The sequence below is a fragment of the Acomys minous genome (genome assembly GCF_964271855.1).
Source record: "Acomys minous genome assembly, chromosome: 20".
In the NCBI taxonomy this organism is placed as follows: domain Eukaryota; kingdom Metazoa; phylum Chordata; class Mammalia; order Rodentia; family Muridae; genus Acomys; species Acomys minous.
This window is the reverse complement of record NC_140502.1, coordinates 25831187-25856652: the sequence shown is the minus strand read 5'-3', so window position 1 is coordinate 25856652 and position 25466 is coordinate 25831187. Positions and strand designations below refer to the sequence as shown.

Genomic DNA, 25466 nt, shown 5'->3' with positions numbered 1-25466 from the left:
AAAACACCAAAAAAAAAAATAATAATAAAATAAATTTATTTATTTATTGTTTTTCTAAAGAGGGCTTCTCTGTGTAGCCGTGGCTGGCCTGGAACTCACTATGTAGACCAAACTGGTCTTGAACTCACAGAGATCTGCCTGCCTCTGCCTCTTGAGTTTTGGGATTAAAGGCGCGCGCCAGCACTGCCACCACCACCTTCTTCTTCTTCTTCTTCTTCTTCTTCTTCTTCTTCTTCTTCTTCTTCTTCTTCAAGCAGCACTCTGGAGCTGGGTGGCTTGGCACCCTGGACCCAAACTAAATGATCTCCCATGAGCCACTTCACCTCTCTGACCTTTCGCTTCCTCCTCTGTAAAAGTAGAGGACACCGCCAACACACCATGGACACCGCCAACACACCACGGACACCGCCAACACACCATGGACACCGCCAACACACCACAGACACTGACAACACACCACGGACACCGCCAACACACCATGGACACTGCCAACACACCATGAATTTGTGGTGAGAACTCAGTGTGGCGGCTCATGATTGTAATTCTAGTCCTTGCGAGGCTGAGGCAAGAAGGGTTGTTGTGAATTTAAGACATACTGAGTTCTGGGCCACAACAACAATGCCTAGGGTGCAGTAAATATTTGCTCTTATTAGGAGTTTTTTTTTTTTTTTTTGAAATAGGGTCTCACTATGTAGCCCTAGAATTTGCTATGTAGCCCACACTGGCCTTGCACTCACGGAGGTCTGCCTGCCTGTGCCCCTTTAGTGTTGGGATTAAAGATATGCATCACTATGCCTGGGTTATCACCACTTTTAATTGAAAATTTATACTTTTTTTTTTTTTGGTTTTGGTTTTTCAAGACAGAGTTTCTCTGTGTAGCCTTGGCTGTCCTGGACTTACTCTGTAGACCAGGCTGACCTCGAACTCACAGCAATCCTTCTGCCTCTGCCTCCCGAATGCTGGGATTAAAGGCATGCGCCACCATGCCTGGCAAATTTATACCTTTTTATTTTTTGGTTTTTCAAGACAGGGTCTCTCTGAGTAGCCCTCAATGTCCTGGAACTGGCCCTGTAGACCAGGCTGGCCTCGGACTCGCAGAGACCTTGCTGGGATGAAAGCCGTGCACCACCACTGCCTAACTAAGGCAACACGTCTTAAGTCACAGTTAAAAGCCACCAGTGTTAGAGAGATGACTCAGCAGTAAAGAATACATGTTGCTTCTCCAGAGGCCCTGGGTTCGAGTCCCAGCACCTGCTTAGTGGCTTACAACCGAAGTTGGCTGCACTCATATCACATACATATAAAGAAAAAAAAATCTTAAAACAAACAAACAAACAAACAATCATTAGAGCTGAAGTGTGTACCTTGGGAGGCTGAGAGAAAAACGCACACCTTTACACTACTTGGGTGGCTGAGGCAGCAGGATTGCTCTGAGTGTGAAACCAGGCTGGGCTATCTAGTAAATTCCAAACCAGCCTGGGCTGCAGACCTTGACTGAAAGCAAAAACAAAAACCAAAACCCTGCATATCCAAAGATCTTGAAATAGGAGCCCTGATCCTTCCAGGCCCGCCCCTGCCCCATCACACACACACACACACAGACACACATACACACACACACACACAAAGCCCTAGTGACCCATCATAATGAATAGTATCAGTAGTTTTGGAAAAATGAAATGTCAATGTTGATAGCACCATAAAGTTATGTGCAAATTATACTAAAACTGTGATTTCTTTGTGGCAACAAATAGATTTTACACAGTAAGATTTATGCCTTAGAATTTTTTTTTTTTGAGACAAGGTCTCACCGTGGAACCCCATCTGGCCTGGAACGCTATGTAGGCCAGGTTAGCCTAGAACTCATGGAGATTTGCCCAGTCTTGCCTCCTTGAGTGCTGGAATTAAAGGCAGGCGCCATTGCACCCAGCTCAACACTGGCTTGTTTGTTTTGCTCCTTTGGCGCATGTAAGACCCGTCGTACGTACTGGAGATGTTCGGGGACTGACCCTCGGCTTGTATGTTAATTCATGTCAAAATACTGTACTACATCTTGGTACAAAATACACAGAACTCTCCGTACCCGGCGTCACGTGCCTGAGACCCCAGGAAGACCCCATCTCAAAAGAGTGATAGCTAGAAGTGGGGGTTCAGCAGCAAAGAAATGGCCTAGAATCCACCAGTGAGGAGGCCTGGGGATGTGGCTCATGGGCAAATCATTTGCCTGCATGTGTGAGGCCCTGGGACCACTGCCACCATTAAGAAGGAGATAGAGACCGGGCGTGGTGGCGCACGCCTTTAATCCCAGCACTCGGGAGGCAGAGGCAGGCGGATCGCTGTGAGTTTGAGGCCAGCCTGGTCTACAAAGCGAGACCAGGACGGCCAGGGTTACACAGGGAAACCTTGTCTCGAGAAAAGAAAAAGAAAAAGAAAGAAAGAAAGAACAAGATTACTCAGGTTGATTGAAATCAACATGAAGGTTCCCATAGCTATGAACAATGAATATGTTATCCTGAGAAGCACAGTACACACGCGCATGCGCACACACACAGAGAGAGAGAGAGAGACAGACAGACAGACAGACACACAGAGAAACAGAGAGAAAGACACACACAGAGAAAGACAGACAGACACAGACACAGAGAAACAGAGAGAAAGACACACACAGAAAGAGAGATAGACAGACAGACAAAGACAGACACAGAGAAAGAGACACAGAGAGAGACAGAGATAGAGTGACAGAGAGAGAGAGAGAGAGAGAGAGAGAGAGAGAGAGAGAGAGAGGCTAAACCTTCACAGGATATGTTCTGCTTTGAGCTGCTTGGTCCTAGCACTTGGGCAGGGGCGAGTGTGACAATACTCACATGTCTCCAGGGCTCAGACTCAGCGGGGGGGGGGGGGCAGACTGGGTGGGCAGCACATGCCGTCACCCCATCTTTGCAGCCTCACCCCCACATCCCCCCCCCCTGCACTGATTTGTAAATAATTGGATCTAGCTGCCTTCATGGGAAGCTGGTGTTCTCCATAGGACTGCTGCCGGCTCCGCAGCCAGGCTGTGCTGCTGTATCATGCGGGCTTCATTTATAGTCCACAGCCCTGCTGACTTCCGAATGCACTGAGCCCTGGCTGGGGTCCAGCGCCCCCCCTGCCCCCACTGTGTAAATTGGGTGTGGTGGTTTGCACCTGTAGCCCCAACACTAGGAAGTGGAGGCCGGAGGATTAGAAGTTCCAGGTCATTCATGGCTGTATAGGAAGTTGAAGGGAGGAAAAATGAACGGCCAGCTATCAGTGGAAACTGGGACTACCTGACAAATTGCAGCCAAAGAAATCAATGGAGCAGCCAGGTGTAATGGCGCACGCCTTTAATCCCAGCACTCGGGAGGCAGAGGCAGGAGGATCGCTGTGAGTTTGAGGCCAGCCTGGTCTACAATGCAAGTCTAGGACAGCCAAGGCTACACAGAGAAGCCCTGTCTCGAAAAACAAAAAATAATAATAATAATTAAAATTAAATAAATAAAAATAAAAAACCATAAAGCATGGATGCTGGGGAGAGACCTAACCCGCCCCCCCCCCCACCTCCCCATACACCCTGGGGTCCACAGGGAGCTGGCTTTGGCAGCAGCCTACCGATGCCACCTGGTGGGGCACTGTGGTAACTGCAGTGAGGGACCCCACAGCTGCCCACGGGAGACCAACGCTTAGCCACACACAGACGCGGTGCTGGTGTGCACTGCAGCTGCTTGGTCGGTTCTCCATCCGGGTATCCACGTACTGCTGATAAGATGCTGCCACCGGGGATGGGAGAGGGTTCAGCGGTTAAAACGATGGCCTCACACTGCGAGGACCAGAGGACATGAAAAAACCCACCCTGTAGTTCCAGTCCCAGAAAAAAGGAAGATGGGGGCTCTCTAGAAAGGGGGGGAAAGCTAGACAAGCCGGGTCTGACTGACAGATCCTGCTTCAGTGAATAAGGTGGATTGTGGTCAAGGACATCTGCACCGTCAGTGAGCTCAGGGTCCCCAGGGCATGTGAACACAGGTACTACACGTGACCCCCCCACACGCCCAACACATGCAAACATGTATATACCCACATGCACTCACACACTCGTGTGTGAAAATGGGCGGCAGGAAAAATTCCGTTACAGCCGGCCGTGGTGGTGCATGCCTTTAATCCCAGCACTCCGAGAGGCAGAGGCAGGGGGATCGATGTGAGTTCGAGGCCAGCCTGGTCTACGAAGCGAGTCCAGGACAGCCAAGGCTACACAGAGAGACCCTGTCTCAAAAAAAACTAAAAAAAAGAAAAAAAAAGAAAAAAAAAGAAAAATTCCGTTACTGCCACAATCCTGTACCCGCCCCACCCCCCACCTCCCTAGGCTCCCGTCCTGCCAACCACCAACCACCAGCTTCCCAGCCTGCTTTGCTGCATCTATGACATTCTTAGATCCTCCTGAGGTCTTTGCCTCTAACCCATGAGCTGTCACTGAGCCCCTATTTCCAAGATCTCACGACTGACATGTACCCTCCCTGGGCACTCCACTCCACGCTCAGTGTCTACTGCGAACCCTGTCAGCCGCTGGGCTTTCCCTGGAGAGAGCTAAGCCTGTGGCGTAAGTGCCCGGGGCCACCGTCCAACCACTTGGTTGCTCATCTGGAAAAGCTGGCTCCACGCCTGCCCGGGCTCAGCTCACGGCCCATCTTAGTGTGCCTGTGCCATGGGCGGATTAGCCTTGAGACTTTATGCTTCTCCCCGTGCCAGACTCAAACCCACTCACTTGACCGCCAACTCCACCCTCCCCCCCCCCCATCACTCAACATTCAACCCTCAACATTTGCCCAGCCTGAAGCGTTAGCTCTAGCTCTGAAATCCAGCCCGCAGCTCGTACCTGTCATCAGCGGCACTTATGGAGCAAGGGCAGAAGGGCTACAAGTTCAAGCCCAGCCTGGGCTGCACAGCAGGACGCTGTTTCAAAACAAAACAAAAAATGAATAAATGCCTCCAAAAATGCATCTTCCAGCTCTTGCTCCCCAAGTTCACGGCACTTTAGGGACTCAGAGCCTATTCCTGCTCCGGCCTCAAGCCCTCACTCAACCCAGAGACCTTTCCATGCATTGATGCATGGTCACACACCTGCACACACGCGCACACACACACACACACACATTCAACATGTATTTATTTAATATACATTGTAAGGGCTCAAGTAGACTTAATTAAAAAATAAAACATGGGCTAGAGAGATGGCTCAGTGGGGCTGGAGAGATGGCTCAGTGGTTAAGGGCACTGTCTGCTCTTCCAGAGGTCCTGAGTTCAATTCCAAGCAACCACACGGTGGCTCATAACCATCTATAGTGAGATCTGGCACCCTCTTCTGCAGATAAAGCACTCCTATGCAATAAATACAATAAATAAATCTTTAAAAAAATAAAATAAAATAAAACAAGGGTTGGGCATGGTAGTGCACGCCTTTAATCCCAGCACTCGGGAGGCAGAGGCAGGAGGATCGTTGTGAGTTCGAGGCCAGCCTGGTCTACAAAGTGAGTCCAGGACAGCCAAGGCTACACAGAGAAACCCTGTCTCAAAAAAAAAAAAAAAAGAAAAAAAGAAAAGAAAAGAAAGAAAGAAAAGAAAAGAAAGACCAAAAAAGAAAAACAAAAGTAAATAAATAAATAAAACAAAAATAACAGCACAGCTTATAAGTCAAAGAAAAACACAGACCAATTAAGAAAAAAAGGTGACACAGGCTGGAGAGATGGCTCAGAGGTTAAGAGCACTGCCTGCTCTTCCAAAAGTCCAGAGTTCAATTCCCAGCAACCACATGGTGGCTGACAACCATCTGTAGTGAGATCTGATCATACTGTGTGCATAATAAATAAATCTTTAAAAAAGAAAAGAAAAAAGATGACACAAAAAGAGTCTGGCCGGCTTGTGTCAGGGCTCTTGAGTGAGACCTGCTTTGAATAGGTTTCTTGCAAGTACTGCTTAAATGTTGCGGGGGAGGGGGGGAGTGCAGGGGAGGGGGCAGGGGGGAGGGGTTTCCTCGGCGACATGCGTGTTCAAAGGGCAAACGATGCTGGGTTCCCCTAGCAGGTTCTGGACAGACAGCAAGATGGATCTGACATCATAGAACACAGACCACTTAGCCTTGAGCATGTCCAGGCAGGTGATGTCCCGAGTGTCCACCTTGGGGTGGTTAGCAGGCCTTGGGGAACTTCATTGTGAGAATTTTTTTTTTTAAGATTTATTTACTTATTATTATGTATACAGTGCTCTGCCTGCATGTACACCTGCAGGCCACAAGAGGGCACCAGACTCATTATAGATGGTTGTGAGCCACCATGTGGTTGCTGGGAATTGAACTCAAGACCCCTGGAGGAGCAGCCAGTGCTCTTAACCTCTAAGCCATCTCTCCAGCCCCCTATGTATCAGTTTTTTGAGACAGGGTTTCTCTGTGTAGCCCTTGCTGTCCTGGATTCACTTTGTAGACCAGGCTGGCCTTGAACTCACAGCGATCCGCCTGCCTCTGCCTCCCCGAGTGCTGGGATTAACTGCGTGCGCCACCACCACCCGGCTAGCCATGGCATTTTCTTAACTGAGGTTCAGTTCTTTCTGATGACACTAGCTGGCGTCAAGTCTCTCTCGCCCAGACCTGTACATCCTCCCTTATTCCTAGATGCCCCCCCCACCCCCCAACACAGGCAGAATGCACACAATATTGCCTGCTCTTCCAGCTGACTGGAAAGAGGCCATCTCCGCTCACTGCACTGCCTGTGACCTTCCGCGACCTCCCGTGTGGCCTCTGCAGTGACGTCAGTTGCCATCCAGCAGCCAATGACTGGCAAATGGCTGAGGCCAAAGTCCTGCGCTGCCTAGTGTCCTCCTTGCCCAAGGTTAGACCATCCAGTGGCCGCCAGAGCACAGGTGCAGACGCAGCAAAGCTCAGACGCTCGAGAGAGCCGAGGGGAGCGCTGGCACCCCTCCAGATACGCCGCTGCTGAACCTGCTACCGGAACTGCGTGGCCAAAGCGGGTCTCCCGTTCTAGACTGCAGAGTGCTCTGCATCTGCCGGTAAGCCCCGCGGCCGCCAGCCAAGCAGTCGGTGCCAGGGTTAGCTCCTTGGCAGGCGTCCAGCTCTGCTGTGAGGCCTCCCCCGCCCCTCAAAAGTGTGTGGAGTCGGGGGTGGGGGGCCCTGGGGCAGGAGGAGACCCGGCTCTGTGCTTAGTTACCCCAGATCCTGGGCGAGAACCTCCTAAGCAGACAGGGTAAGGCAAGATGGAGCCCCCGGACGCAGCCTCCTGGAGAAGAGGCTGGATCTCGTTTCCTAGTGAAGGCTTACAGAGCACTCACTCCGCCTCTGAGATGCTATTTTAAGACGGCAGTTTGCAAAACGCCCCAGGAGCATCAGCGACACCTGGGATTTGTTCAAAGCGTGAGATTACAGATCAGTGGCAGAGTGTTGCCTGATCTTTCCCCAGCAAGCACACAAATGCATTTGTGTAAGTACACAAGTGGGAGCGTACACACACACACACACACACACACATACACACACACACACACCCTTTGCAGGACATGGCTACACGTGCCTGTTTTCTCAGGCAGGAGGATTGTGGGTTTGAAGCTGATCTAGGCCACATAGTAAATCCAAGGCTTGTCTCAAAACCAAACCAAACCACAAACATCAGCGTCTTTGGGCAGAGTCTGTAGCTCAGCGGTGGCGCGTGAGACCACGGACAGCGTGACAGAGGGTGGTGGAAACAAGCTTTTTCCACACCTTAGGAATCCTGAGGTTTCCGAGTGGGGCCTTGGTTTTTTGTTTTGTTCTGTTTTCTTTTCTTTTTCCAATTAAGACTGAGTCTCACAGCATTGCCCAGACCGTCCTCAAACTCCAATCTCCTGCCTCAGGCTCAGGAGTAATTAATGCAGACTCACTGCACCAGCTTTACTCTCTCTCTGGGGATTGAACCCAGGACCTGGCACATGGTAGCTAAATGTTCTACCATCCGTTTTCTTGTTGTTGGTTCGAGATAAGGACTCAGTGGCCCAGAATCCCTTCTGTAGACCAGCTTAACTAGCTGTGTAACCCAGGACAGCAGAGGATTTTTGATCCTGCCACCTCAGCTTTCCAAGTAGCTTGCAAACCAGGCTGACACAGATTGGTGGCGAATTTCTTCTTTACCAGAGAAATGACAAGTAGCAGAGACTCTGATGGATTCCAGAACCCCTGATTTTTTGGTTTTTCTTGTTTGTTTGCTTGCTTGCTTGTTTGTTTTGAGACAGGGTCTCTCTGTGTAGCCTTGGCTGTCCTGGACTCACTCTGAAGATCAGGCTGGCCTCGAACTCACAGCGATCCACCTGTCTCTGCCTCCCGAGTGCTGGGATTAAAGGCGTGCGCCACCACGCCCAGCCAGACATCAACTTCTTGCTGACCTAAACGACAACCTGGTAGATGTGACATTACTTAGGCTTTTAGGGACCCCGTTTCTTGCATTCTTGTCCTTTCCCTGATACCCCAGGTTGCTCTCTCCCACAACCTCTGTCTCTCTTCCTTACCAAAAGTATCCTGCCAAGGGACTCGAACCCCTTTCCTCTGTGTCTCCCGCTTTTCTCCACCTCAGCGTGTCCCTGGTCTGTTACACTACTGCCTCCACAGCCTGTGCACCCAGACACACAGCAAGAGCCACGCTGGGCACAGCGCCAAGTGGCGGCTACTGTTGTGAGTGTGACAAATGTGTGTGTGACAAGGGCTTGGTGCTGAGCGGCGCCACTTGTGTCCGGGGCTGTGGCTAAATGCAGCTACTGTTGTGCGGGCGGGTGACCTCCTGCTGGGCGCCGTCTGGTACCCAGAACTCCATCTGCCGGGATTGGAGGGAGAAGTGAACAAAGCTACCTGTTCTTGCTAGGTTGTTTGTTTGTTTTGGTTTTTGGAGACAGGGTCTCTCTGTGTAGCCCTGGCTGTCCCAGGCTGGCCTCGAACTCACAGCGATCCCCCTGCCTCTGCCTCCCGAGTGCTGGGATTAAAGGCGTGCCCCATCACGCCTGGCCTGGAGGCTGGTTTTATTTGCTTGCTTGTTTGTTTGTATGTTTATTTTTGTTTTTGGGTTTTGGTTGGTTGTTTGGTTTGAGACAAGAGTCTGACCCTGTGGCCCTGGCTGTCCTGGACTCATTTTGTAGCCCAGGCTGGTCTCGAACTCACAGCGATCCCCCTGCCTCTGCCTCCCGAGTGCTGGGATTAAAGGCGTGGGCCGCCACGGCCTGGCTAATAAATCTTTTAATAACTGCTTGTCCCTCCCCAATGTCCCCTACGCCCTTTGGTGGCCCCCAGGGATTCGAACGCTCACTCTCCGTCCTCCCAGGACTCGGGACTGTCTCCTCCAACTCCCAGCCGGAGTCTAACCGCCCGGGCCCTTCCCGGTTCCGTGACAAACGCCCAGACCCATAGTCCCCTACATCCGCGCCATTCACGGTGGACCACAGCCCCAGCGACTCCGCCCCCGCGCCATGACGCACTGCAGCAGCAGCCAATCAGAAGCGGCAGCGCCGGCTACCGGGAGAGGGCGGGGCTTCCGGCGTGCGCATCCGTTGCCCTTGCCCTTTCCAGCTTCTCCGCACCGGGTGTCCCGGCCGTGCGTCCTTCCGGCGCGTTCGGGGCGGGCGGGCGCGACGTGGCGGCCATGAGCCGGCCCAGCCGTCTGCAGAGGCAAGTCCTGAGCCTGTACCGCGAGCTGCTGCGCGCGGGGCGCGGGAAGCCTGGCGCCGAGGCGCGGGTGCGGGCCGAGTTCCGGCAGCACGCCGGCCTGCCGCGCTCCGACGTGCTGCGCATCGAGTATCTGTACCGCCGGGGACGGCGGCAGCTGCAGCAGCTGCGTTCCGGCCACGCCACGGCCATGGGAACCTTCGTGAGCCCGCGGGACGCGACCGCCCCGGGAACCGTGCTGGACAGCAGTGATGGCTCCAAGGATCCCTTGTGAGGAGGAAGGCGCAGGAGCACGGGGGGGACGCGATCGGATGGACGGTGACGCACAGGCCCCAAGAGGAGGGGTCACTCCTGACGGTTTGGGGGAAGTCATCTCAGGGAAGGTGGAGGCAGCCGATGTGTCTGGTTGCACGGTCACCAGGAAGGTGCAGGCCACCCTGTGGCACCGGCGGCGTGCACGAGGAATGCTGTGATGCACCAACCCGAAGTCAGGGTACAGAGGCACTTCCTCCTCCCCTCGGACGAATGGGGTCCCCTTAGCACCCCAAGATGCCTCACTTGACTTCTGAGAACGAACTCACCCATTCACCTTTCGCCCTCTGCTGTTTCTGTTGTTGTTTGCTTTTTTGGTTTTTCGAGACAGAGTTTCTCTCCGTGTAGCCCTGGCTGTCCTGGACTCGCTTTGTAGACCAGGCTGGCCTCGAACTCACAGCGATCCTCCTGTCTTTGCCTCCCTCCCGAGTGCTGGGATCGAAGGCCTGCGCCCTGCTGAGCAAGTTTAACCCTGATGAACCTCGAGAAACTTCGAAGCCCAGTTGGAAGCCCGTTGCCCCCACTCGTGGTGACAAACCAGGAGTGTAAGAGAGGTTGCGGCTCACGAGGGAGTAAATGTGAGGCGCGCTCACTTCCTTGTTAAGGTTTTCTGTCCTTAGGGTTTTGTTGTTTGGGGTTTTTGCTTTTTGTTTCTTTTTGAGACTGGGCCTGGCTGTGGTGTAGCCTAGGCTGGTCTCAGCGTGGAGCTCCGGCTGACCCAGCCTCTAAGCTCAGGGATTAAAGGCGTGTGCTACTGAGCCAAGCATTGGGAGGCAGGCGGGAACAGAGGCCGAGGCTTGGCGTGTGACAGAAAAAAGAGGCCGTGACACTATTTGTATATGATTTTTACTTCAGTCTCGTTTACCCGTCACCATGGGATCGTTAGCTGCCCGCTCCTCTCTCAGCCCCGGTTTTGTTCATCAGGGAGAACCCGGTTGGTTTAGTGTTCGCTGTTTTTAAGATGTCGACCTCAGTCTAGGTCATGTCAGGGAGGATGGCCCGCAGCACCCCCTGCCTCCACTGCCACCTCTGGATCCCAGCCATGTTGTACCACAGCACATGCTGGCTTGTCAATTGCTGTTTGTGCCTCTGGGAACAAAGCGGGGAGGGGGTGGGGGGTGGGGAGGCTAGTACTTGCTAAGCCGTTGCTCTAACCACTGGGCTTCACCTCCAGCCGCGAGGCGACCCTGTTAATCTCGCCCTTGGTGTCATCTCAAAAGCCGGAGTTCTGGAAGTGACGACTGAAGTTCTACCCAGCCTGCGCCCTTTACGTGCACCGGCCTCATGTCTCAGCTCTGACTCCCTGGGCCTGAGCTACACAGACCGACCTTGTGTGAGACAGAGTTCAGCCGATAAAGGAGCTTGGTGACAAGCCTGAGAGCTGAGTTCAAATCCCAGGACCATGCAGGAGGCGATGAGGACTGTGGCAGCTTGTCCTTTGACGTCCATGTGCGTGTGCGCACGCATAAATGTAACTGAAACCACGGATGTTCTGATACGTTGCTTAGCTACTGGTTTGCAGTCTTTTAAATTTATATTTCATGTACATTGGTGTTCTGCCTCCATGTGTGGCTGTGTGAGGGTGCCAGATCTTCTGGAACTGGAGTTCTTGACAGTTGTGAGCTGCCGAGTGGGTGCTGAGAGTGGAGCCTGGGTGTTTTATTTTAATGTTGTGCCTGCACATACGTGAGTGCCAGAAGAGGGCAGCAGATGTCATAGATGAATCATGTGGTTGCTGGGACTTGAGCTCAAACAGCCAGTGCTCTGAACTGCTGAGCCACCTCTGCAGCTCCAAGTTTGCACCCCTTGAAGCTACTGCTTCCCAGACCTCCTTGGCGCCTGGTTTTTGCGTTTCCAGCAACTATTTGTTTCCTTCCCATGTTTACACGACATGGTTACAGCATGTAACAGACTGGCCCCTGACGAAGGTGGAACGTGCAGTCTAAGCCAGAGGAGCTGTGAAAGGGACTTTTGTTCTCCTGGCTCAGCTGCTATCTGGGAGGCTCACTGCCTCCTGCTAACCTAGGCCTAGTCCTGGAAGCTTCTAGCCTCCATCTGCTCACTTAGGCCTAGAGTGTTTTCAGCCTCTGAGGCTTACTGCCTAATGAGCTCACCCTTTCTAGTTCTTTCTGAGCTCTGGGCTGTCTGGTTCAGCTCAGCTGCTCTGGCTCAAACTCCTCTGCCAGCTGACTTACTTAACCTGGCTTCTCTCCCGACCAGGCTCTGCTTGGCCTCAGACTAACTCAGCGATCTGCTCTAATCTCCTGGCTCCTCCTCATTCTCTGGCTCCTTCAGTCTTCACCTGAGTTCTCTCTCTGCAGCCCGTATCTCTATTGCTGTCCTGGTAAAACTCCCTCCTCTCTCTGTAAAACTGCCTCTTAAGTAGCTTCCCTTTCCTCTCTCTTCTCATGAGTTGAGCGTACTCTATTCTGTCAAATCTTCTCTGACTTGTCATCTTTTCTGCCACTCAACTAGACATCACTTTCAAACATGGGTGCTTCCTTCTACAAAAGAACTGTACCTTCACTTGGGATTCAGGCTATGTACCACCATGCCTAGATACAAGCTTTCTTTTTGTTTTATTTTGTTTTGTTTTCCAAGACAGGGTTTCTCTACATAACCTTGGCTGTCTACTTACTTTGTAGACCAGGCTGGCCTGGAACTCACAGCGATCCACCTGCCTCTGGAAGTTTAAAGGAAGGATGATCGTGTTGGCTGGTAGATTGGTGGGACAATCTGACAACTAGTAAATGAACAAACAAAATAGCGGCGGGGGTGGGAAAGGGCGGGGTTCAAGGCGGTCTCCCCTTAGTCACTCACTGTGTGGCATCGGCCCTGACTCCTGTGCGCACCTGGCTACTGCGGGACCTTGTCAGGGGGTCTGGGAACTCAAGGAGGTGTGTGTTCTGTGTGCAGCTCGGAGACCAGAGACTGGCACAGGGAGGGGGAGCTTGGGGTACAGCTGGGGCCAGCAGAGGGCTCTGTCTGGTTCTTGTGTTTGCTCCCACCTCGCCCCTCACACCTTTGATTTGAGGAGACGAGACCCCAGGAGTTTGGGACTAGAGATGTGGCCCGATGGCGGGGCACTTGCCAGCCACGCTCCAGGCCCTGGGTATTAGCTGGGCCTGAGGGCACACACCTGTAATCCCAGCCCTCTGGAAGTTGAGCCACGGATGACTTAGGGGTTCAAAAGCAGCCTGGACTCTGCAGTAAGACCCTACCAAGAGGGAACATGTGGGAAAGATTAAGCTTTGTCACAGGTGGAAACAGTCTTGACCCTTGGGACACACCATAAATACCTTGTGAGAGACTGTTTGGAGCCTTCCTGGGCTTGGAATTCAGGAACCCCACCGTGGCTATTGTTTTCCTAATTGACCCTCGAAGGGAGAAGGAGACCGCCCTTTACATGTGACTGGGAGGTGGGGAAAGACAAAACAACAGGTTGAGAAGAGGAGAGGGCGCGGAGAGAGGGCAAATGGACCAGACCAGCTCGAGGGACAGAGACACCTAAAAACCCGTCCCGTGGAACGGATACCGGCAGGTTCACTCTTCTGTCCCTTTAACCTTTTTTCCTTCTTGTGTATACTAGTTGGGTTGTACAACAAAGTTTAATTGTTAATAAACAGAGCCAACAGGAACACATCCCAGGAAAGAGAATGTCCCACAGTCCTGAGTTAGTGATCGCCCAGCCTGCACTCATCCGTGTAGAATGTGGGAACGTCTCCGAAACGGATGCGAGAGACAGCTGTTGGCAGTGCACCAACAGCACCCACCCCAGCCTCGCACCTGCCGCTAGCTTCCTGGGGCACGTGCCAGCTGAGCTCTTCCTCCTCTCTCCCCCGGCCCCCAGACACCTGTGTTCACGGAAAGAATGTCCAGATAGACAGGAAGTGTGTGTGTGTGTGGGGGGGGTCCACCTCTCCAGAAAGAGACCTCATTAGTGAGGTGCAGAAGGGTGGGCACACACAGTCTCCCAGGGTCTCCAGCCATCTGGCACGTTGGGTACCTATAGCAGCCGCCAGCTCTCTGAGGCAGCCACCGTCGGCTTCCTCCCTCTCCTGGGTCCTCACCTCCTACCACTCTTTCCAGCATCACCTCTCAAACCAACAACCTGAGCTAATTTTTTGTTTTGTTTTTTCGAGACAGGGTCTCTCTGTGTAGCCCTGGCTGTCCTGGACTCGCTTTGTAGACCAGGCTGACCTCAAACTCACAGCGATCCTCCTGCCTCTGCCTCCTGAGTGCTGGGATTAAAGGCGTGCGCCACCACCGCCCAGCTAACAGCCTGGGCTAAATTTAATCTTTGTGTTACCATTTGGGGAACCCCACCTAAGCTAGGCTCATTGAGTTCCGTGGGCTGCCCTTAAGACAAAGGGAGTGTACAGACACATCAGAGCCGTCTGTTTCGAGTTCCCAAGCACTCAGCGTTCTCAGGCATCTTTCCAAAGCAACCATTTAATCCACGTGTCTGGGCTGTGGGCTCAGACTGGAGGGAGACCGTTGACGTAGCTGAGCATCAGGTAGGGCGCCCTGGCTAGCCGGGCATGAGAGCGGCAGGGGACCCCTGACAAGGGCAGCAACACCGTGGCACCCACCAGGAGGAAGACGAGAAGTAGAAAGAGGAGGCTCAGCGGCCACCTGGATGCAGGCGTTCTGACGAGAAAGGGGAAGTGTTAGAAAGAAGGGTGGGCCGCCATCATGATGTCTCTCTCTCTCTCTCTCTCACACACACACACACACACACACCGTCTTGCCAGCCTCTTACCCTCGCCCCATCTCCAGCATGACGTCCGGCAGGCTGGGAGACGCGTGCCTCCTCCTGTCCTGAGGGAAGACAGCAGGCAGCAGCTGAGTGAACAGCAGCGACACTTCAGTGGGGACACCCTCTCACTACTGTAGACCCACGGGGCTGGCTTTATTCCTCCTCCTTCCTGGCACCCCTGAACCCCACAGGAACTTAGGGTGTGGTGGGTGCCTGTACCTGCCCTTCAAGCACCCATTGCCGTGTGGGTGTGTGGGTGTGTGGGAGTGGGAGTTTATAGGAGTGTGTGTGTGTGTGTGTGTGTGTGTGTGTGTGTGTGTGTGTGTGTGTACGTGTACGCCTCTACACTCAGACCTTCAGAGTCACTTTAAGCTGACTTCCCTGTTAACCTCTTCCATGATAGGGCATGTGACTTAGAGCTGGCCAATCAGAGCACTCGGTGTTAACCTATGACCCAAACTGGGCGGCTGAAAAGTCAGGCCTAGGACTTTGCTAGTAGTGGGTCAGGGGCTATAGGGGTCAGGCTGGGGCAGTAACCTAGGGAAAGGACTGCAGCACTGGGGCTGGAGGTCTGAGTCCGTGTCCGTGTGTCTGTGTATCTGTGTGTCTGCATCTGCGTGTGTGGCAGGCAGTATGGGCTGGATTTCTTTCACTTGCCATCAACAATCCCCTTGTGTGCCTCGCTCACCTGAGGCTTCCGGAGCCGCCTCCTGTGGGGAGCCGCTAAGTGCTTCCGGGGGCTGAGCCCCATTGAGAGCAGGTCCTGTGGGAAGAGAAAGGGTCGTGTTTCTTGGAAGACTGGTATCATGGTTATAGAAGGGTCTGGAAGGGGGTCTCTCTCTCTCTCTCTCTCTCTCTCTCTCTCTCTCTCTCTCTCTCTCTCTCTCACACACACACACACACACACACACACACACGAATCTCAGAGTGAGGGCAGGGCGGGGGCGACAGAGGGCAGAGCCAAAGCCTCTGAGAGGAGAGAAACTTAACATCCATCCAGCCAACAAATATTTAATGGGTGTCCATTACACCGCGGGCGCAAAGTCTAGGAGGCAGGGGGAGGACGGAACCAGGTGAAATTGTGGCCTCTGTGGAGCTTAGCAATTCTACCCAGAGCGGTAAGAAGTTAGCAAATAATCAGATCATATCAGAGCCACGGGGTAAGGAGCACCAGGAAGTAATGGTAGAAAAGTTTAAGTTGGGTCACAGCGGCTCCCTGAAGGTGACAGGGAGGGAGACTGGACTAAGGGGAGAGGCGAGCGAGCGAGGCTTGCATCTAGGAGTGGTGTGCGCAGAGAAGAGTCAGGGCTGTGTCTGCACAGAACGAGGGAGCAAAGACAGACAAGGAGAGACAGAGGCACGCACAGGAGAATCTTGGTGACAGCTATGGTGGACACAGACAGGCCGGCGTGCCGGTGCACACCCATAATCCCAGCACTTAAAAGAGACAAAGGCAGGGGGATTGTGAGTTCAAGGCCAGCCTGTGCTGCATAGTACAAATGTCTTATTTTTTTGTTTTCCAAATCAAACAAAGCCAGGTGGTGGCGGCGCACACCTCTAATCTCAGCACTCAGGAGGCAGAGGCAGTAGGAGCTCTGTGAGTTCGAGGCCAGCCTGGTCTACAAAGCGAGTCCAGAACAGCCACGTCTTGAGAAACCAAATAAATAAATAAATTAAATTAAATTTAAAAAAAAAATCAAACAAAAGAGAAAGGCTTAGAAGGAGAGACAGCCAAGTACCCGGCAAGGGAAAGATGGTGCTAGAAGATGCAGAAAGGCACCCTGTAGTGCCCAGCCAATTAGGGGATCCTTGAGCGGGGCTGATCTTACCTTAAGGCCCTGTCCACCGCTTTGGGGTCCCCTGTAGCCACACAGCTCACAGGGAGCTCCTGGTATCCGAGATATCTTTTGCCCTGAGGGCCCAAGACCCCCAACATCCCCCGCAGGGTCCCACTCCAACTCCGCAGGAGTGGACAAGGGACTAGGTGCCCAGGACCCCCAGATTCCACCAGGCGCTGGTCCATTTGCGTCCCCCTCAACTTCCAAGTCCTGGTCCAGGAGGTTGGCCCTCTCAAGCACCTGGAGCGGAGGAGGGTAGATGTCATGGGAGTTGAGGGGTTCAGGTCTGGGCTGGGGGACTGCAAGAGCAGGTCGTACCAGGCTACAGCTGATCAACTGGGCCTGCAGCTGCCAGAGCCGTTGGAAGATGGTGTCTCGGTGGGTGCCAAGGGCCCTCAGGACCCGTTCCAGAGATGCCCAGGCCCTGGGTTCACTCCTCTCTGCCAGCCCCTCACCAAATGCAAGCAACGCATCCACACGCTCGGCTGCTGCTCGTAGCTCTGTCTGTAGGGCCTGGGACTCATGGTTAGACGCTCTCGCACGCATGGCAGCAAAACCAGCCCCCGAACCACCGCGCCCCCCAACCACCGCGCCCCCACCCCGAACCTGTAGTTATTTGCTCCTCCGCATCTCACACAGATACATAAGTCAGAACATGCAATAAACCGCTTTCCGCCCCCAGCAAGCTTGCACCCGCGCCCAGGACTCTGCCCACTCGCTCTGCCACATCCTGGCCCCCAGGTACCTACCTGCAGCTGGACAGTCCTGCTGTGGGCCCGTGTCCAAGACCTGAGACTTTGTTCCAGGTCCTGTAGCCGCAAGTTCAGCCTCAACAGACAAAGATGGAGGCTGTCTTGCTCGGCTTCTAGTACTTCCATGCCAAAGACGGAGTGCTGGAGATGTCAGGGGCCCAAATCAGGGCTCTCGGGCCAGCGCACCACTACCCCATGCTCGCACACAGGCTGCCGCCTTTCTAGGCCACCTCTGAGGCAATGCCCACCCTCCAGAACAACACTGGGGCAACTCTCAATTGGCAGGCTTGTACCCCAAGGCTGGAGATGTCTAGTTCGAGTACCTCAGATTCTCGAGCCTTCCAGAAACTTCTTTATATGTGTCTACCCTGGAAGGGTAATGGAGCAGAGTGTCCCCTCCCCCCAGGAAGAATGGGGTTGCACTAAGGCTGTTATTGAAGCAGGCCCAGCTCCAAGATGGCGGAACACACATGTAACCCCAGCTCTCTGCAGCAAGAGAATTGAAGTTTTTGTTTTTCAAGACAGGGTCTCTCTCTGTAGTCTTGGCTGTCCCGGATTTGCTTTGTAGACCAAGCCAGCCTCAAACTCACAGCGATCCACCTGCCTCTCAGCCTCCAGAGTGCTGGGATTAAAGGCGTGCGCCACCACCGCCCGGCCTGACGATTGAAGGTTCAAGGCCAGCCTGCCCTACCTAGCGAAAGCCTGTCTCAAATACGGAAGTGGGGCAAAGCTGGGGAGATGGCTCCGTCGGTAAAGTGTTTGCTGTGTGAGTAAGGATGAGCCAGAGTTTGGATTCCCGGCGCAGAAACAACTGAGTGTGTGGCACCAGGGCCGGAGGGGTGAAAGTTGGCAGCGAGCGTCAGGTCCACTGAGAGACCCTGTCCCAAAGAATATGGCGGAGAGTGGCTGAGTGTCATTGGCCTCTGGCCTCCAGGTGCATGGCACGCTCATGCACCTGCCCACACTCACACGCACACAAAAGTTTACACAAAAGTTTAAAAAGAATTGACATAACTTCTATACTGAGCCGGGCGCTCCCCAGCACTCGGGAGGCAGAGGCAGGGGGATCGCTGTGAGTTCGAGGCCAGCCTGGTCTACAAAGCGAGTCCAGGACAGCCAGGGCTACACAGAGAGACCCTGTCTGGGAGAACAACAAACAAACAAACAAACACAAGCTTCTATACTGATTGGCAAACCAATACCTTCTCGGAATCCTATCGATCCCAGACAGAGCAAGAGACAGACTGACTCGGGGGACAGAGAGGAAGTGGGCCTGGCACAGAGCGTGGTCAGCTCACCTCACAGACCTTGCCCCCATCTTGATGCTCACGGGGCGAGGCCAGTGGTAGTCTCGGGGCGGCGGCAGGCTCGGTGCTCTCCAGCTCACCCATGACATGCTCAGGAGGAGCCAAGGACCCCTGCTCCGGCCTAGACATGAGGAATGTTGGTGTAGCCCCACAGAAGCCACTGTGTAGAGGATTGGGCCTCCTTTTCCCCTCAGGCCCCATCCCCAGTTTTCTGCATGGCCTTATTCGATCACGGTCACGCCTGGCCCGTCCCTCCTTTGGAACCACGGATCAAGCCCCGTTCCCCACCTGTCCGTCTCCTCTCCAGGCACAGGGCGGAGGGTACATCCAGCAACGTCCAGCTCGCTGGGAGATCCCAGGGGATGGTTGACGGGCTCTGAGGGCAATCCATGACCAAGAGGTGGGGACAGGGCCATGGCTGTGGGCTTGGGGGGTGGGGGTGGGGATAGTCAGGTGAGAGCACCTGGTAACAGTCTCTTTCTTATCCAGCCCCTCCTCGGCAGGACTTACCCAAGCCTGAGGCTACTGAGAGGCCCAGGGGCCAGCGTGGCTCCTCCCCCTTCCCGGAGGAACCTGGACCAAGAAACCTGATGCCCCATGAGGTGTGGAGGTACTTAACCCCTTCCTCCCCAGCGGTAGAACCTAAACCTCCCAACACCATCGCCCTGGCGCCACCCCAAGGGGCTTTGAGATAGAAAACTCCACCCATCCCCTTAAGGCCATTGATCCTGTCACCTCTGAGGACCCGTGTGGCTGAGCGCCAGGGCCCAACCCCATTCATTTAAATGTCCCAGTTATAACGACCCTGAAAAATTCAAGCACCATGTAGCTACATAGCCTGTCAGGTCAGGAAGGACACTCTCAGAGTTGAAGGCTAGCCTGGGCAACCTATGGAGACCCTGCCTCAAAACTGAAAATAATAAAATAAAATAAATTGTTGCTGGGTTTATAGTTTAGTGGTACAGCATTTGCCCAGCCTCCAAGAAGCCCTGGGTTCCACCCCCAGTACCGAAGAGGAGAGCAGGGAGGAGAAAACATAAGCATCTGTCCCACCTAGTTTAAAAAAAAAAAATCCCAAACAAGGAAAGGTATTTTCAGTTTATTTGGAATGGCGTCTTCTCTATGGTTTCCACAGTTACTAGCAAAATAAATAAAGCCCGGACAGCTACCTCTGCCCTAGGGTTCTAAGGCCACAGGGTTTGGAGCCCCGTAGGGGTCACTTGCTCAGCAGGAGGCTGGCGCGCAGCACGCGGGGCACGCGGCGAATGGTCAGGGAGACGCGCGTGCCGCGCACCAGGCGGGCTCCGGGCTGCGCCGAGCGGCAGGCGGCTGCGTTGGGGGGCAGCGAGGTGGCACCCAGCTCGTCCACGCGGGTGGGGGCGATGCCGTGGAGCAGGCGCGTGTAAGCCGTGTCCCGGAGCACCAGCAGGCTGCGCGGTTCCACCAGCAGCGAGGTGACGGGCTGTGGAGGCGGCCGGGGCTGAGGGAACCAGTGGGCGGTCAGTGGCTACCCGCGGGTTTGGGGGTGGGTGAAAAGGCAGCAGGTGGTCAGGGGGACTAGGGTCAGAGAGTCCCCAGGAGAAAAACGGTTTTGTTTTGGGGGATGGAAGCTTTGGTGGCTGAGACGCGACAGTTTATAGCTCTGGGGACAAGGGAAGGGAAGTCCTGTGTGTGTGGCCAGTCCTTTGGGAGGAGGCGGGGCCTAGGCTTCAGATTAAGGCGGTGGCTCAGGGTTAGGACTCAGGAGGCAGAGGCAGGAGGATCCCTGTGAGTTCGAGGCCAGCCTGGTCTACAAAGCATGTCTAGGACAGCCAAGGCTACACAGAGAGACCCTGTCTTGAAAACCCAAAAAGAAAAAAAAAAAGCAAAGAGTAATTAAAAGGAAAAAAAAATAAAAACAAAGGGTTTGCGGGAATACTGTGTTGAGCTGAAATGGTCTGTGGGAGTGTCAGGGTCACCCGATACCTCAGAGAAACACTGCGTGTCTGTGGATATCCTGGGCAGCCAGAGCACCGCAAGGGCAGACTGGTTGGGTGTGGGCTGTTTATCTGGGAGAAAGTCGGGACACCCACCCGGGGACTGGGGAGCATGGCGGGGTGTCAGGAATATCCTGGAGACAAGTAGGGTCAGACTGTGCTGGAGCATGTGGGAAGCCAGCTATCTGAACACCACCAGGTGCTCTCGACCCTGTCTCTGGACCCACCTGTTCTGTCGGGACGTCGTCATCCTCTGGCTGCCGAGGTTCATAGAAATCAAGCACAGTGTGGGAGCCCAGGCTGATGGTGCTGACAGTGGGGTAGTACAGTGGCCCGTCTTCATGAGGCTGGGGAGAAATGGGGTGCCAGGGACGGCCAGGGCAGGAGCCAAAGTGGGGTTCGCAAGCTGGGGTGGGTAGGGAGGTGAGTGCCTAGGTGGGGCGTGTGGATGCTCGGTAGGGGTGGGCCAACACAATGGTTGCCCTCCTATTACCGACTTGGAATTGGGGATGGGGGGCGGAGTTACTGAGGGAATTGGGATGAGGATGGTTTACCATGATGCCTTCCCCAGGCAGATACTGGTTCACAAGGACATGGTTGGCTGGGAGACCCCCAAAAAGGCTGAGGTCAGACACTTTGTCCACATAGCGTTGAAGCCAGGGAGGCAGGCGCTCAGGGACCATCCCCCGGGGGTGGGGGAGCCCACCTGCAGAGTGCAATGGAGGCTTGAAGGCACCCAATCAAGGAGCCAGCTGCGAGGCACCCAGCATCCCCACCTACGGGTAGTCCAGTGGTTGGAAGCACACCCCCCCCCACCCACTGAGCTTTGGAGTCTGCCACTGGATCTTTCTGAAGTTTTCCTCAAAGCCCTTGGTCCGTAGAGACACTCCCCACCACTAATAAACCCCTGATCCCTCAAGACCACCGCCAACTGGGCGTTGGGGCGCAACGCCTTTAATCCCAGCACTCAGGAGGCCGAGGCAGGCGGATCGCTGTGAGTTCGAGGCCAGCCTGGTCTACAGAGTGAGTCCAGGACAGCCAGGGCTACACAGAGAGACCCTGTCTCGAAAAACAGAAAACAAAAAAGACCACCACCAACCCCTGAAGTCTCCTGGCTCTGGGACCCCCGGGGCCCTTGGAGGTAGCCCCCCAATATTTTGAAACGACGGGACTTGAGCCCTTCCCTAGCAGGGCACTTACCCCAGTTCTGTAGCTTCCTCCCAGACAGCTGCGTCCACTTTGGCTTTGGGGCATTGAAAACCTAGGAGGTGGGAGATAGCGTTTTCAGGACTTCCCTACCCATGCCAACACAGGAGCCTTCATGTGGGGGTGTGAAACAAGCTGTCAAGAGCGTGTTTGGGGGTTCTAGTTGGGGGGAACAGTTTATTCATATAACCTTGACCAAAACGATCCTCCTCTACCCAAGAAGGTTGCTCTACTGAGAGGTTCAGCCTCAAGAAGGAAGCTCACAGAGATGTGGGGGAAGCTCAGCCCGGGGGGGGGGGGGGGGAGAGGGGACACTTGCCTAGCCAGTCAAGTCAGCTGCATCAACCCTGGCGACCAACGGGTTAGCGGTTGCTCTGCACAACTGCACCCACAGCTGGAAATGGAATTCTTCTCCTGGTGTGGTGTGTTCCCAGAATTTATTTTATTATTTATGTATTTATTGTATAAGGTCTCATGTATCCCAGACTGACCCCAAACCCCCTACAGAACTGAGCACACCATGAGCCATCCATCTCTCCAGCCCTGTATTGGGCTGCAAGTGGGCACAGGGCTTGAATTCCTGATCTTCCCAGCGCTGGCATTGCGGGCATGTGCCACCACACACAAACCGGGAGATCTCAACATAGGGAGAATGAGCTCTGATACTTCTTTCCTTTCTTTCTTTTTAATTAAAAAAAAAAAGTTTACTAAAGGGTTTATTTATTATTATGTATACAGTGCCCTGCCTGCATGTACACCTGCAGGCCAGAAGAGGGCGCCAGATCTCACTATAGATGGCTGTGAGCCACCATGTGGTTGTGGGAATTGAACTCAGGACCTCTGGAAGAGCAGCCAGTGCTCTTAACCTCTGAGCCATCTCTGCAGCCTCTCTTATACTTCTTTGGTCCCAAGGCTGTGGGGTTGCACTGGGCTATACCTGTCAGGGATGTGTTCTCAACAACACCTTTGTTTTAGAGGTTAGACTGGGCTAGCTCAGTGTCCTGTATGTGAGCTTTATAACTGTGTCCTTGGGCGGGCGGAGGGGTGTCTCAATGGTAGAGTGTGTGCCTAGCATGCAAAGGCCCAGTTCCATCTCATCCCGCCCTCCCTCCCTCCCTCCCTCTCTCCTTCTCTCTCGCTCTCTCTCTCTCTCTCACACACACACACACACACATTTGGTTTTTCATAAGCCTCTAAGGGAAGCTCTTTCTTGTTTATTTCATTTGCTTTGTTTTGTTCTGTTTCGGACAAGAGCTCACAGGGCCAGAGAGGCGGCTCAGGGGTTAAAAGCACTGGCTGCTCTTGCAGAGGCCCCAGGTTCCTAGCACCCACACGGCTGCTCACAACCATCTGTAACTCCAGTTCCAGGGGACCCAACCCCTTCTTTTAGCCTCCTGGGGCACTGAACAGAGGTAGTTCAGTACACACATGCAGACAACACACACACACACATGATTTAAAGAAAAAAAAACCTAATAAAACAAAAGGCCTGAAATCTGAGGCCCTCCTGCCTCGGCCTCCTTAGCTGGGACTGTAAGCCTGTGCCATCACACCTGGCTGAGAAAGCTCTTTCTCTCTCTCTCTCTTTCTTTCTTTCGTTTGTTTTTGTTTTTTGGTTTTTTTTTTTTGTTTTCTGAGACAGGGTTTCTCTGTGTAGCCTTGGCTGTCCTGGATTACTTTGTAGACCAGGCTGGCCTCGAACTCACAGCGATCCGCCTGCCTCTGCCCCCCCCCCCCCCCCCCAGTGCTGGGATTAAAGGCGTGCGCCGCCACCGCCCAGCTAAAATGTGTAGCCCAGGCTGGCCTCAAACTAATGGTCCTCCTGCGTCCGCCTACCGACGTGCGCCACCACAGCCAGCGAGAAAGCGCTTTCAGACAGACCTAGCAACGGCTGAAGGAGGAACCGGGCATGAGGGGTGCTAAGGCATTTTCTTCGCCGGGGTTTTCAGGGCTCTCAGCTGGGGGCTGAGTGTTGGGGAGGATTCTGGGAAGATGGTAAGGACGGACTAGCAGGGTACCGGGGCCACCACCTGTCGAAGCAAATACTCCTCCTCTTCCTCGGAGATGAAGTCAGGCACGTAGTAGATTAGAGGTGGCGCCTACAACGGAAAGACGGCCCTTAGGACAACGTTCTCAACCTTCAGGGTCCAACGACCCGATCACCAGAAAACACAAAAACCCCCCGCAGTTATGGAGTAGCGACGGAAATGATTTTATGGTGTGTGTGTGTGGGGGGGTCACCACAACATGAGGGGCTGCACTAAAGGGTCGCAGCACCGTGGCACTTTGCCCAACACAGGGACCTTTCCCTTTGGAGAGGAACTTGGGGTGGCCTCGGAGAGGCTGGGACCTCCGTCTAGGGAGCCTATGACCATGGGGGCTGGAGTAGGCGCAGGGCTGGACTCTGAGGAGAAATGGGGTGTCACCCCACCCCACCTCTCACACCCTTCCGTCCCCACATTCCTCCCCTACACCCCAGGCCGGTCAACCTGTTCCACCCTGAATGGTTCCAATGCTGGGACCCTGGCATCCTGCTCCTCCATGGGTACCAGCTCCTCCTCCTCCTCCTCCTCCTCGTGTGCCGTCCTGTGGGAAGGGACTTAGTGACGAATCGAATCGTCCAATCTTCAAGCTGTGGCCGCCCACCCACCCTTCCTTCCACCTGAGCCAGACGCTTCCCCTCAGCCTTCCTATAAACCCCAGTCGCCTCTAATGTCAGCACTCGGGAGGCAGAGGCAGGCGGATCTCCATGAGTTCGAGGCCAGCCTGCTCTACCAAGCGAGTCCAGGACAGCCAAGGCTACACAGAGAAACCCTGTCTCGAAAAACAGCAACAACAAACAAACAAACGAAAAACTCCAGTCTTCCAAGCCGGAGTCCTCAGTTTCTCAAATACACTCACTCCCCACCTCGACCCCCCAGATCCGTACGTCCCAAAGCCTCAAAAAGAACATTCCTCTGAGCCCTTACGGGAAGCCCTTCCTCGAACGATCCACACAGGGCCCAGAACTCTAATTTAATAAACACCTTCCCTCACTTCAGCACCCTCCGACCTGAGCCAGGCAGCCCAAAGCGTCTTCCTCCCCCCCCTCACCCCCATGCCGAACCTCCCTGAGGTCCCCCGCTCTCATCCCTTTCTTTGGGCATTCATCTCTAATGCTCGCCCGCACCCCGCACCCCCTGAAAAAAAATTAAAAAAAAAAAATCTGACCGTCCACAGTGTCTCCTCCAGTTTCCAGATTCAACACGCTCATCCTCTCGCCCCGCCCCCAACCCCGCAACCCCAGCCACTTCCGCCCCTAGTTACCGACGCAGGAAGTTGTAGACCACTGGGCGGCCTCGGAGAGCCGACGGCCCCGCCCCCCAGCCAATCATCGCTCTCCCTCGCTGCCCGCCTCCTCGCTCCCACCAATCGGGGCTCCAGAAGCGAACAGCCGCACGCGCTGCGCTGTGGGCGCCCCGAGGACAACCCCCGGCGACCGGGCCGCGGGAAGGCTTGCTCTGCTGGAAGCCCAGGACTTTTCTGCAGGCCAAGCTGTCGGCCTCATGCCATTGACACGGGGGAGAGACGACATTTAAAAAACAAAACAAAACAAAGCCGGGGCGGTGATGGCGGCGGC

General features: G+C 54.2%; 3 protein-coding genes across 8 annotated transcripts; 1 reads left to right on the top strand and 2 right to left on the bottom strand.

The window, feature by feature from the left end:
• Nucleotides 1–9312: 9312 nt before the first annotated feature.
• Nucleotides 9313–11555, top strand: SDHAF1 (succinate dehydrogenase complex assembly factor 1). The gene has a single exon (XM_084771290.1). The coding sequence runs from the start codon at nt 9675–9677 to the stop codon at nt 9969–9971; it is 297 nt and encodes a 98-aa protein (XP_084627416.1). The 5' UTR covers nt 9313–9674; the 3' UTR covers nt 9972–11555.
• SYNE4 (spectrin repeat containing nuclear envelope family member 4) lies at nt 10647–19441 on the bottom strand. Of its 6 annotated transcripts, none has more exons than XM_084771234.1 (9): nt 19176–19441; nt 18954–19041; nt 18657–18786; nt 17356–17499; nt 16925–17119; nt 16598–16846; nt 15457–15531; nt 14772–14854; nt 10647–14659 (listed from the first exon to the last, which is right to left on the bottom strand). In XM_084771234.1, exons 1-9 carry the CDS (start codon nt 19372–19374, stop codon nt 14488–14490), a joined length of 1335 nt encoding a protein of 444 aa, XP_084627360.1. In that variant the 5' UTR covers nt 19375–19441; the 3' UTR covers nt 10647–14487. The 6 variants fall into 6 exon arrangements, with proteins under 6 accessions (XP_084627360.1, XP_084627361.1, XP_084627362.1 ...); XM_084771235.1 differs by having other exon boundaries at nt 14772–14825; XM_084771236.1 differs by having other exon boundaries at nt 14772–14830; nt 19176–19437.
• A 307-nt stretch (nt 19442–19748) lies between these two features.
• On the bottom strand, nt 19749–25153 carry ALKBH6 (alkB homolog 6). Its single transcript, XM_084771277.1, has 7 exons — nt 25058–25153; nt 24337–24433; nt 23878–23946; nt 21842–21902; nt 21196–21347; nt 20869–20988; nt 19749–20145 (listed from the first exon to the last, which is right to left on the bottom strand). The coding sequence occupies exons 2-7, from the start codon at nt 24388–24390 to the stop codon at nt 19882–19884; spliced, it is 720 nt and encodes a 239-aa protein (XP_084627403.1). The 5' UTR covers nt 24391–24433; nt 25058–25153; the 3' UTR covers nt 19749–19881.
• Between the last annotated feature and the right edge of the window lie 313 nt (nt 25154–25466).

What these genes read in the sequence shown, in the direction of transcription:
- SDHAF1 (XM_084771290.1), top strand. Translation starts at nt 9,675, where the DNA reads ATGAGCCGGCCCAGCCGTCTGCAGAGGCAAGTCCTGAGCCTGTACCGC.
- SYNE4 (XM_084771234.1), bottom strand. Translation starts at nt 19,374, where the DNA reads ATGGGTGGAGTTTTCTATCTCAAAGCCCCTTGGGGTGGCGCCAGGGCG. An exon ending in CTCAGTAGCCTCAGGCTTGG is followed by an intron (nt 19,042 to 19,175) that starts GTAAGTCCTGCC and finishes GATTGCCCTCAG; the next exon opens with AGCCCGTCAACCATCCCCTG. An exon ending in ATGCTGGAGATGGGGCGAGG is followed by an intron (nt 14,660 to 14,771) that starts GTAAGAGGCTGG and finishes CTTTCTCGTCAG; the next exon opens with AACGCCTGCATCCAGGTGGC.
- ALKBH6 (XM_084771277.1), bottom strand. Translation starts at nt 24,390, where the DNA reads ATGGAGGAGCAGGATGCCAGGGTCCCAGCATTGGAACCATTCAGGGTG. An exon ending in GAGGAAGCTACAGAACTGGG is followed by an intron (nt 21,348 to 21,841) that starts GTAAGTGCCCTG and finishes TGCACTCTGCAG; the next exon opens with GTGGGCTCCCCCACCCCCGG. An exon ending in TGCCTGGGGAAGGCATCATG is followed by an intron (nt 20,989 to 21,195) that starts GTAAACCATCCT and finishes ATTTCTCCCCAG; the next exon opens with CCTCATGAAGACGGGCCACT.